Raw genomic sequence first — 12,667 nt, 5'->3', positions numbered from 1 at the left:
CTAAAATAAAACAACGTTTGAAGTCAAGCTTAAATAATCCTTAATTACTCAATACCCATCAATCTCACAAACATCACAACTCGATGCTATAATGCAGTTTGACTGTGTAAAACTATAACCTAAAACTCATTAATAAAATGCAACCCAGAAATTAACAATTCGAATAAAGTCTTCTCTAAAATTTGGTTTTCTAAACTTGGGCCGATGTTTTATTTCGAATCTCAATTTTAAAGTTGCATTTACCACCAATAATCGTAAACGGTTCCATTATTTTAGTTTATTTATGACGCTTTAACAACTGCTATTTTTTCTAGCATCCGAGTGAAATGAAGATGATGATGCCAGATAAATGAGTCCAGGATCTAGCGCCGTTAGTTACCCCGACATCTGCCCCTAATTTTGTTGAGGAAAATACGTCAGCAAAGATACTTGTCCCAACCATGATTGAAACAGAGCCCACTCATTTCACGGCCATACATGCTAACCGTTACTCCACAGCGATGGAATACACGGTTCTTGGAGTATATAATCATAGTGCCATTCACGAAAAGCCGTGAGTTATTTGACTTCGTGGGAAAGATTTCTTATTCCTACAATTTCTTCTGTTGCACAATTACTCCATTTTCTCTTTATCATTCTATTTAGCGTGAACATTTTCAAAGTGAAATTCTGTTATTAAACACATCACTATTTATTATTATTATTATTATTATTATTATTATTATTATTATTATTATTATTATGGAAGTTACATTTTTTAGTATATGATTTTAACAAATTTAACATTCGGACCTTTCGGGTGGCATTTGTTTTATTGTTTTGTTGTTTCTTTTTAAATACTACTTAGGGTCTGAGAACTTCTCACTTTTATGCTTTTTATGCTTCACCTTGTTCAAACTGCATTTTTTTGCCTCGTTTTAACCGTGACAACGCTTTTTTGTTCTTTTAAGCATTTTGGTTATTGTATTGTGTTCGTGTTTAATGACATAATTTAGATAAGGGCGCAAATAGCCATAGTAGCTGACGCGCCCTCTTTAAACCCCACTAACTAACTACCTAACTAACTACTAACTAACTAACTATTATTATTATTATTAATATTATTATTATTATTATTATTATTATTATTATTATTATTATTATTATTAATTAACGCTGTTTTTTTTACAAAATAGTTCTCTAATTCCAAACACAAATCTAAACGTAAGCAATCCCAATATAGCTATCATCTGAAGAATCCAACAAAAAGAATCAGTTTTATAAACAATTATGTGATACAGTTGTGGCAGCTAGCATTCCATTTCGGAAACTAGAAAATCTAACGTTTAAAGGCTTTCTTGAAAAATACTGCCAAAAATTAATCCTTTCTAAGTCAACGGTGCGCAAAATTTAATTGGATTGAAATTACAATGGCCCAATGAACATAATTGGAAAAGATAATGGAGATTCGCATATCTCGATATCATGTGAGGAAACGACTGACGACCTTGGTCGACACATTGCGAATTTAGTTGTCGGAAAATCGAATCCTGATGTGCCATTCCGAGCTTACTTGATATGCACAAAACAACTGCCTTAGACAAACCAGGAAACAATAGCACAATTGGTCAACAATGGACTGAAAGTACTATATTCAAATAATGTTGACGAAAACAAAGTAGGGGAGAGTTGGATAAAACAGGATGGTATGATAAAACGGGATACCCGACTTATTTCGTTGGAAAGTGCTGCAACTTATCGAATGATGCGAGGACTTTGTTCTTAGACAAGGAGGGGACATTATGCAGAGCTCACATGCAGAACGAACACGTTAATTTTTGTTGTGTAGAGAAAAGTTTAAAATCAGCTGCTTAACTAAATTGTTTCGACTGATTTTAATTGGCACATTCTGGGATTAAATTTGCAGTGTTGAAGAGGTAAGTCTCTTATATAAATAAAACATTATTAGTCTTTCATTCTTTGTAAAAAAAAAACCGCTGTAGCATTTACCGTTTTTTTGTGACGCCATGTTTTTCTTTACAACTCCTAGTCGGACAAAACAGGATACCCTATGGTTTGGCAAAACGGGATAGTATCCCGTTTTACCCAACTTGCATTGCATATGTGGGATTTCACTTTAAATTCTGAATTGAATATGTTCTCGCTATGACAACCAACAGTGACGGTAGTTAGGAAGTAGAGGATGAAGACAACGACGAATTCCCTAATTCAAAATCTGAAGAGGGATGATGAAATAAGTGTACTCAATGCCAAGAATGGGCTCATAAGGCGTGCATTAGTATAGAATCGGAAGACTGCGAATAATTCTACTGTAACTTTTGTAAATGAAAAATTCTGCAAAAGGACTATGAATCAATGTCAACAAACAGGATAGATATTATGTATAATAATTTGATATTCTTCGTTTAAGTCCACATACATATTTTAGTACTACTAATACATCAAAAAAGTTTTGCATCACCTGTACAAGTGGTATTTACGCTCCACTTCGAGAAATATCCATAAAAACATTTGAAAGCTATCCTTTTAACTGTCTAAAAAACGTAAACAATGTTGAGAAACAGTAGAAGTCTACCCTAGAATCCGACTGAAAAAGTAAACAGATCTAAACAGAAGTGCAAGAAATCTCATCTCTCAGTGAATAACCCAGGGTAAAACAGTTTTATTTCATTCTAAAGAGGTTGAACAATGGCAAGGCGGTCAATTACGAACTTCAACAGTGTGAGGACTGTTTCTCCATGTCAGAAAGGACTGTCTTCAAGGCAAGTAGCGAGCCACTTAGAATTGAACCAGAGTGATGTGGTACGAACCTGGAATCGCTTCCGAAAACCAGGTATTGTCGACGAAATGCCTCGTAGTGGTCGTCCCCGGGCAACAACAGAATGTGATGGTCGACATCTGCGAATTATTGCCATGAGAAACGCTGAGAATACTGCTGGCATGATTAACAATGACTTTCAAACTGCGACAGTGAGACGCGTATCCAGTCAAACTGTATGAAACCGATTATATGATAGCAGACTGCACTCCAGACGTTCATGGCGAGGCCCAACTCTTACACCGAGGCACGTTACACCTGGGCAAGAAATAATCACCATTGGACTGTACAAAACTGGCACAAAGTTCTATTCACGGACGAATGCCGAATATGCCTTGTGCCAGATAATCATCGACAACGTGTATGGAGAGAATCAGGTAATGCTCCATGACTCAGACACTCCTAAAATCAAATGCAGTAAGGTAGTGGGTCAGTGATGTTTTGGGGTGGCATTATGTGGGGTCACGGACAAAATTGGTGTCGATCCAAGGAATACTGAGGGCTCCACAGTATAGGGACAACATTCTTCAAGCCATAGTAGCACCGTTTAATCAGCACTTCGCAACAGGATTCATGTTTATGGACGATAATTCCAGAATCCGTCGTGCGGCTGTTGTCAATGACTTTCATAATCGTGAAGGAATTGCCAGGTTTGAATGGCCCGCATGTTCTCCAGACATGAATCCAATTGAGCATGTCTGGGTTAACTAAAGAGAGCCATCCTTGCGCGCCTTGACTCCTCACGCAATCTCGAAGACCTATGCAGATTTGCTATTGAAGAATGGGACAGAATGGATCAACAGTTGATAAATGTGGTGATAGAGTATGCCACGAAGAGTCCAAGCATTATCAATGCAAGAGGAAGCACTACTCTCTATTGAAGTTGCTAGGATAGAGATTTGATACTCCAGCCAATACTCAATTTCCATTTGGCCATCCACACCATTGCTATAATTTTGTCAACAACTGTTATTTTTTGTCAACAAATGTTAAAAATAAATACATTTTCATTCCTTAGCTTCCCTTCTTTTTGTCTTTTAATGAAGATCTGGTTGACAGCTGATGCAAAACATTTTTGGTGTGTTTATTATGCATTATAATAAGAACACACACATTATTTTTTTCAGTTCCTTAACAATATTTGCTTTATTTTAAATAAGTATCCTGTTTTACCCAACTAGTCGGCCAAAACGGGATACTTGCGCACTTTCCAAGAAAATTGTTTTCCCAGTTTAGCTATATCATTAGAAGTGAAAATCAAAATGTATTATGAAAGTACATAGAATAGTGGATTCATAAGTAACACTTGAATTGTTTCCTATCACTTCAACAGGAAATATACAAGATTCCGTGTTAAGTATCCTGTTTTGACCAACTCTCCCCTATTTATCTCTACTGTGAAGGAAGTTTCCTTTAAGGCACCGTAAAGGATACATGCTTTCTGAGAAACTCCCCCAGATATTCCTCAGCCACATTACCCATTTTTACCTGTAGGGGTACATGGTTAAAAGCAGCAGAGATCTATATTGACTATATCTCAAAAATCCAGAAATTCATGAGGAAATCTACCCGAGGATGCTACTTGTGTTACTTCGGCAAAACAGTTACTCGAAGAATCCTCCATCCCCCGTGATTTGGTTTACATTAAAAAGAGTTCAAACAATAAATCAAGGAAGCGCCTGGAGATGTGGGAGGAAAATTGCGTACAAAAATGGAAAGTGTTTCACAAAGAACAAGGACCTTAATGAACTGTGTGCAGCAGCAAATATTGTTGTGGGTAAATCCGGTGCAGTTGAGCGCAACATTCCAGTTCCACATGTGCCGAAATTGAAGTATGAAGAACGTTCTTTTTCTGCGTACAAAATATTTTCACTGACAAGAGTCAAACTTCCTCTCTAGAACAGAGAGAAAGTTTTAGTAATTTATTGCGAAGCCAACTGTGATTTGAACAGTTGAAAGAATTATTGTGGAATTTTAATGCATTTAGGTGTATAGGCCTACATATTATTTTAAGTGAGAGTACCGATATATGAAAGACGGGAAGCAAGTCGTACACTTAGGAATAAAAAGAGAGGTTACTTGAAGGAAAAACTGAATGAGGTAGAAACAAATAGTAAGAATAAAAACATTCGAGATTTATATAAGGGTATAAAGGAATTTAAGAACGGATATCAGCCAAGGGTAAACGTGATCAAGGATGAGAATGGTGACTTGCTTGCAGACTCTCCATCAATCCTAAACAGATGGAAAAACTATTTTGCGCAACTACTAAATGTACATAGGCCAAATAGAAATGATCGGGACGAAATTGAAATACAAACTGCTGAGCCATTTATACCCGAACCCACGCTTTCAGAAGTCGAAATTGCGATAGAAAATCTGAAAAAGTACAAGTCTCCAGGTATCGATCAAATTCCAGCAGAATTAATACAAGAGGGTGGGAGTGCATTATATAGCGAAATTTATAAACTTGTACTTGCTATTTGGGAAAAGGAAATTGTACCAGAACAATGGAAGGAGTCCATAATTGTACCTATTTTTAAAAAGGGGGACAAAACCAACTGTGGTAACTTTCGAGGAATATCACTTTTGTTGACGTCGTACAAAATTTTGTCCAATATTCTTTTGAGATTAACTCCGTACGTAGATGAAATTATTGGGGATCATCAGTGCGGTTTTCGGCGTAATAGATCGACTACTGATCAGATTTTTTGTATTCGACAGATAATGGAGAAAAAATGGGAGTATAAGGGTACAGTACATCAGTTATTCATAGATTCCAAAAAGGCTTATGACTCGGTTAAGAGGGAAGTATTATATGATATTCTTATTGAATTTGGTATTCCCAAGAAACTAGTTCGATTAATTAAAATGTGTCTCAGTGAAACATACAGCAGAGTCCGTATAGGTCAGTTTCTATCTGATGCTTTTCCAATTCACTGCGGGCTAAAGCAGGGAGATGCACTATCACCTTTACTTTTTAACTTCGCTCTAGAATATGCCATTAGGAAAGTTCAGGATAACAGGCAGGGTTTGGAATTGAACGGGTTACATCAGCTTCTTGTCTATGCGGATGACGTGAATATGTTAGGAGAAAATACACAAACGATTAGGGAAAACACGGAAATTTTACTTGAAGCAAGTAGAGCGATCGGTTTGGAAGTAAATCCCGAAAAGACAAAGTATATGATTATGTCTCGTGACCAGAATATTGTACGAAATGGAAATATAAAAATTGGAGATTTATCCTTCGAAGAGGTGGAAAAATTCAAATATCTTGGAGCAACAGTAACAAATATAAATGACACTCGGGAGGAAATTAAACGCAGAATAAATATGGGAAATGCGTGTTATTATTCGGTTGAGAAGCTCTTATCATCCAGTCTGCTGTCCAAAAATCTGAAAGTTAGAATTCATAAAACAGTTATATTACCGGTTGTTCTGTATGGTTGTGAAACTTGGACTCTCACTCTGAGAGAGGAACATAGGTTCAGGGTGTTTGAGAATAAGGTGCTAAGAAAAATATTTGGGGCTAAGCGGGATGAAGTTACAGGAGAATGGAGAAAGTTACACAACACAGAACTGCACGCATTGTATTCTTCACATGACATAATTAGGAACATAAAATCGAGACGTTTGAGATGGGCAGGGCATGTAGCACGTATGGGCGAATCCAGAAATGCATATAGAGTGTTAGTTGGGAGACCGGAGGGAAAAAGACCTTTAGGGAGGCCGAGACGTAGATGGGAGGATAATATTAAAATGGATTTGAGGGAGGTGGGGTATGATGATAGAGACTGGATTAATCTTGCACAGGATAGGGACCGCTGGCGGGCTTATGTGAGGGCGGCAATGAACCTTCGGGTTCCTTAAAAGCCATTTGTAAGTAAGTAAGTAAGAGAGTACCGATATATTTGACAGATTATAAACGTTTACATAAACACTCTTTTCACAAACAAGTACAATTTCCTATAACTATATTGTATGTCTAATGTTGATTCTTTAACCTTGGCAATAAATTTGCTAATTTTTTAATATTGTATTACTTCTTTTAATATCTCTAGTGTTTTTCTATCCAATACTTTTAGAGCCTATTTTATATTTAACAAATGCTAAATGAGATAATAAAAGAGTTCGCTTTAGGTACCTAAAATACATTTATATATCTACAAATCCGCGGTGTAGTCGTAACATGCCTTTCCATTCAAACGTCTTTATTACATTAAAAAACATAACTAACATAATGAGTCGTGCATGGCCCCAATTTCTATCTAATTTTATTTCCACTTTTTGTTTCTTTTTTCCGCTGTCTAACATCTTGCTGGGACTGTTTCAGATCTGTGGCTTAAGAAAGTAGACAGTTACCACGACTGGTTCTTCCAACACGATAACTTCAAGTCTGACGAGAAAAAAAGGCAAGGAGGTGACTTCAACTCTGGTGATCTCTTCGGCTTTGAGGGCTCCTTCAGGAAGCTTAATGTTGACTAAATTGAAGTTAAATTTTGTAATATTAATGGAGAAGTAAATGAGTCAATTCTTTCAATAAAAGGTGACAGAACATATAATGTTTTTTATGTAAACTATGTAATAAAACCATTGAAGCCTTATAATCACATCATTCTTTCGACCCTGTATTCGTCTCAACTGTCTGGTCATATACCATATGTGGAGTTACGCTGATGTCCTGGACCACAAGGTAGTGCTTTACATCTTTTACGATTCTAAAATGTAATACAGTAAAATGGAAAAAGGTGAGTTCAGATGGAAGTGCCTCTAAAAAGTAGAGAACGAGATCCGATCGAGACTCAAACCTTGAATGCACACAGTCGCAATATTTTACAGTGCTAATATATTTGTAAACTTTGTGTGTTTATTAATGTTTATACATGTGCCGGTAAACTCAACCGCACATAATATGGAACGTAATCGTTATTATTTTATGGAATGCGAAACGAGAAACGAGTTTTGTCTACAGCGTGCAGGAAAGATCTGCAGAAACAGACTGTTCACTGAACGTGTCATACTCGTATTTGCGACTTATTTTTGGATTTTAGTGATTTTGTATTAAAGGTATATTCGCAAATAAAATTAATAATTTTTCATTAAAATTTTCCAACAACCGTTGTTTGCACATCGTTATTTCTATACAGGTCTGTATAACCGTCAGTCAAAGAGTATAATTTAGCTCGCGCAGTATTTGGCACCCTACAACACATCATCAATCAATAACGAAGTATGCCTTGTACAGACAGATTTCACTGCAGAAGTGCTGTGTCAATACAAAGAACAACAGTGAAGGCAGATGTGCCAGTAGTGTAATTGTTACTTTCTTTATTGCGAATGATTGGAATTAGTGACAGTAAGAATTTCAGTCCTTGCCGCCAGTTTTACCCCCAAGTAAATGCCTTGATTTCATTTCTGTTAGAGACTGCGTAAATATTAGGGCCATATTGCTGCCGAAAAGATTAGATCATGGAAAAACAATCATGACGCCATCGGAAATTTAACCCGCAATCTTCCGTCTTGTATAGTTATTTTAATGTACTGAACAATTATTTGTTTACTAAAAGTGGAATTTCACTGTTTAAATCCATAGTTTAAACCAATTCTTTAAGGTTCTTTAATATAAGAAGACATTCATAAAAATTGAAAGAGGAATTGCTGTTATGTGAAGTTGGAGATTTTTTTTTAAAAGAAGATGGAATATTTTCGAAGGGTAATGTTTAATTTAATACTACAAAATTAGAATGCTCTCTCAATTGTTATTCAAAGCATTAGAAGAAACTAGTATTTAAATATGGATATCAACGTCACAATTAATGCAGACACAATAGAGAAACGAAAGCAGTTTAACTGTTCAGAAACGTTAATTATTTGTAATTATAATATAAAACAAAACCTTAATGCCGGTGTACAGAGAGAAAGTAATGTTAATAATCCGTTATATCACATAATAAAGAGTAAATAAAATTAAAAACAAAACAAAATTGAGGCCTTTCTGCAATTACAACTCAAGATACGTTTTGTCGTTTCTGCGTTTCCTGCAAATAGGGCAAACAGTAAATAATGTCAATAATTAATTTGAAGGGGTTATTCTTTGACATATTTCCAACAAAACAATTTAATACAATTTTATCTGTTTTTCTTCCTTTTTTAGACAAAAATTGTTTCACATGAAAAAGTTGCGAAATTCCACATACATATTTTGGCGGTTGTTTTCCTACTTTGCCTTTCCTTCTTTGTTTGAGTTTTCTGTCTACTTTGGCCTTATTTGCTTTTAGATTTATTCCTTTCATTTACCTTTTGTAGTAGCTTTCAGTTAGTTCGTTGTTTTTATGTTAGAGCACTCCAGTTGTTAAGTATTTCTTGCATTCTCCGCTAGTTGTCGTGACTTTATTTTATATGCATACAGGTAGCGTTATTAATGACGCTCTTCTTTTAGATTTGTGCCTGGAGATGTTGATTGGCTCTTTTGAATGTACCGGTTGCTTCTCTTTTCCTTATCGATGCCATTTTGGACCAAGAGAGTCTCTTTAAGGCCGCCGTCCAGGTGTGTCCGGGTTCATCATGTCAGGAGTTGGGTGTTTGACATCGCGACGCTACGTGCAGGATTAGTCTCTGCGTTCACGGTACAAGGTGGTATGCCATGACCAGGAAAGGGATTTGGAGTACTATAAAGTAATAGTGAAATGTTGTATATATAGCCAAGTTGTTGTGAACTTGAACCGAGTTTCTGCACTGACCAAGCAGGAGTACAGTCCAGTCAATGAAAATTACACGTAATTTGTTGCGAAATTATTTCAGAACCTGAAACAACTAAACAATGCAATTGTGTTCAAGTGTGTCAGTCAGTAGTTCGTGCGAGATATCCCGAATAATAGAACAAGTGCAGTGTATACAAAATTAGGAGCACGTATTTCACAATTTGATGATGTGTTTATTATTTAAAACAATGAACAATTCTGCAAATTTTGTAAATATTATGTGGCAGGTTCTAGGAATTTATCGTAAAGCGCCATATAAGTACTATTAAACACAAACGTGTTTATGATGACAAATTGAATTCTGAGACTGGAGTTACACTGCCTCGGCTGCTGAGCGACCCGCCAATTCTTGCCTTAAGTTCCCCCCCCCCCCCCCGCGTATCGCTAGATGACTTCAGCCGCTCCAACTAAAGGTTATGGTGGATACATTGATTCTTCGTCTGTCAATCATCCTACATTTCGATATATTCACATCAACACAGTGGATATAGCACGCTTAGTGAAGTTTCAAATGTGTTATCGAACACATCATATCTTAATGACGTCATTGAAGATGTACATTTAAGTGACCTGCCTAATTTCAAGTATGCTGCAACTGTGTAGCCAACGCAGTTTATCCATGTGTAGGCCTAAGTTTTTTCTTCCATCTAACAGGGTGTCGTTCTTAACGGCAAATTTGAAAATATTACACTATGTACTATAAAAATCACACAATGATTGTTTATAGGCTTATGTATCTCTATCTCCTTTTAAGGGGATCAGTCAATCGACGTAAATTTTGGGAACCAACAAAAAAACTGTATTAAGAGGTTAAAAAGTTATTGTATTTTTTCTGATTATTAATAATGTACCTATATGATATTTTGAGAAGAGCTTTTAATATATTTCATTACTTTTTTTTAATAATTTCCTTAATTTTCACACGCTGGATATGTCCTTTCAAAATAACAAATGGATTGAATTATCTAGTTCGAAATGAAATTTATATTATATATGTAGGCCAATATATTTATTTAAACTATGTAAAACATTAATTGGTTCTCATATAATTTTGTAATAAGTTGCGTGTAATTTTTATGACTGAATTTGCTTCTGCTTTGTCAATGCACTAGCTCGGTTCCAGTTCACTAAACCTTGGGCTATAATAGTCGTATATACGTTTCAACACTACCTTATAATACTCCAAATCCTTTGCCCTGTTCATGAGTTAGAGCAACTGATACTTCGTCTACCATATTTCAGCGATCGTTCTGCTCGTTTGGTACGAGGTTTATGAAGAAACTTACTGGCGTCTGCCTTAGAACTTTCAAACAATTAAACTTTCAAAAACAAAACCAAAAGCCACGATTCAATATTTAGACTATCTTCCCCACATCTTGCAGTCGAGTGGGCATGGAATCGACTAGTCTTTTCAAATAGCGGCTGTTCTCAGCCACGACATTCCAGGCATCCTGGACATATATACATAAGTGTTCTGCCCATGGGCAGGATCAGAGATCGGGAAATCCCAATTAGTCTTTGTGCCCCACATCCTAGATGAGCTTCTACAAATCATCAGGAAATCTCGGAGGGGCATTAGGCCAGTTTTTCCTCAAATGTTTCTATACATGTGCCATCGTAGCTCAGTCGGAAGAACGTCGAAACTTAGATGTCAACGTCTCAGGTTCAATTCCTCGTCACTCCTTTTCATTTTATTTTGTTTCAAGATTAGTGTAATGTAATAATATAAAAAGAAAAAACTAACACCAGTATTATGCAACTGTATTGTTCCAAACCTGATATTAAATTTATGTTATGTATATCGCTAAAGAACGATAACAGAATACAAATGATAACTTGAATATTATTCATATCACTAAAGAACGATAACAGAATATAAATAACATGAATATTATTTATACAGTATCACTAAAGAACGATAACAGAATGGGACCAGGCTAGTATGCACAATGAAAGTTGGCCAAAAAGAAAATCCACTCAAAAAATTCGCCCAAGAATATTAATCCAGGAATATTCGCCCAAAGTGATTACACCAACGATTTTCATTCTCACCCTCATTTTCGGACAATTCACCCATTGTGATAAAGTTCAGTTCATTTTTATTTCATTTCATAGTAAATACATTTTTAGCAAATCGTTTCCGTGGTAACATTTGTATTCCGAAATGTCTAAGTGTATATGAATATCTACATTATTTTCTACAACAAACTGCATACAAATTGTTGACGATGTGGCGTTGTTAGCAGACGAGGAGACGATACTAACAGACATGTACTCGTGCTAAATGACAGGCGTAAGAAATTTGGGATGAAGATAAAATCAAAGAAGACTGAAATCTTGGTCATAGGAGGAAAAATTGAGAAGGTAAACGTACGATTTCCAAAAGAGGCAGTAGAACAAGTGAACAACTTCCCGGTCGAGGTGAGTTCCTCCAAGTTGGAGACCGGGGGGTGCAATGGTGGCTCTCGAGCTCTTCTTTTCGGCCATTTTTTGTCCTATCATCAACCACCCCTTTTCGTTCTCTCGTCTTTTTGATCACTCTATTTCTCTACGCCGGCCATCATTGCATGCGGAACGCCCACCACATCATCACAGCCATTTTCACCTCTCCATCCTCTCTGCTTTCGCCATGTCCGCCACCATGACGGGATTTGTTAATGCCTGGTAAGGCTACATTATTCTTCCTCTTCTAGTTCATTATATTCATTATTACGTTAAGGTTCTTAGGCTTATAACTCCCGTCTCACCAGCGGGGATCTTTCCAATCTCCGTGGTCCTGTCCCACGGTTTCGAGCGCGACTTCGAACTTGTGTGGCCCGACAGGGCGCCCAGCAACGAAGCAATAGTGGACACTTCATACTGCCCCTATATGCAAGTTTAGATGCCGAACCCGGACCAGAGGTCAAGAACACACACGTAGAGCTCCAATGGAGGCCCGGGGCGATTTAGACGCCCCGGTGACCGACTCTGCTCGCCGGGACGGATATATCGCTCCGACGTGTTACCGCTGACTTATGGGTGTCGCAGTGTAATCAACCACAAGTCCCCTGAAGCTGCGTGCGATCTCGGATTGCTCCGGCTTTGG

General features: G+C 36.8%; 1 protein-coding gene across 1 annotated transcript in view; it reads left to right on the top strand.

The window, feature by feature from the left end:
* Nucleotides 1–7,402, top strand: part of LOC138711797 (alpha-tocopherol transfer protein-like) — a 77,568-nt gene extending 70,166 nt beyond the window's left edge. Inside the window, exon 7 of the mRNA XM_069843030.1 lies at nt 7,155–7,402. Within this exon, the coding sequence (XP_069699131.1) occupies nt 7,155–7,306 (152 nt within the window). The 3' untranslated portion in view covers nt 7,307–7,402. The remainder of the gene's footprint in view (nt 1–7,154) is intronic.
* Nucleotides 7,403–12,667: the final 5,265 nt, after the last annotated feature.

Source organism: Periplaneta americana, chromosome 13 (genome assembly GCF_040183065.1).
Source record: "Periplaneta americana isolate PAMFEO1 chromosome 13, P.americana_PAMFEO1_priV1, whole genome shotgun sequence".
In the NCBI taxonomy this organism is placed as follows: domain Eukaryota; kingdom Metazoa; phylum Arthropoda; class Insecta; order Blattodea; family Blattidae; genus Periplaneta; species Periplaneta americana.
Note: the sequence above shows the minus strand (reverse complement) of the source record. Positions and strands in the feature narration are given on the sequence as shown.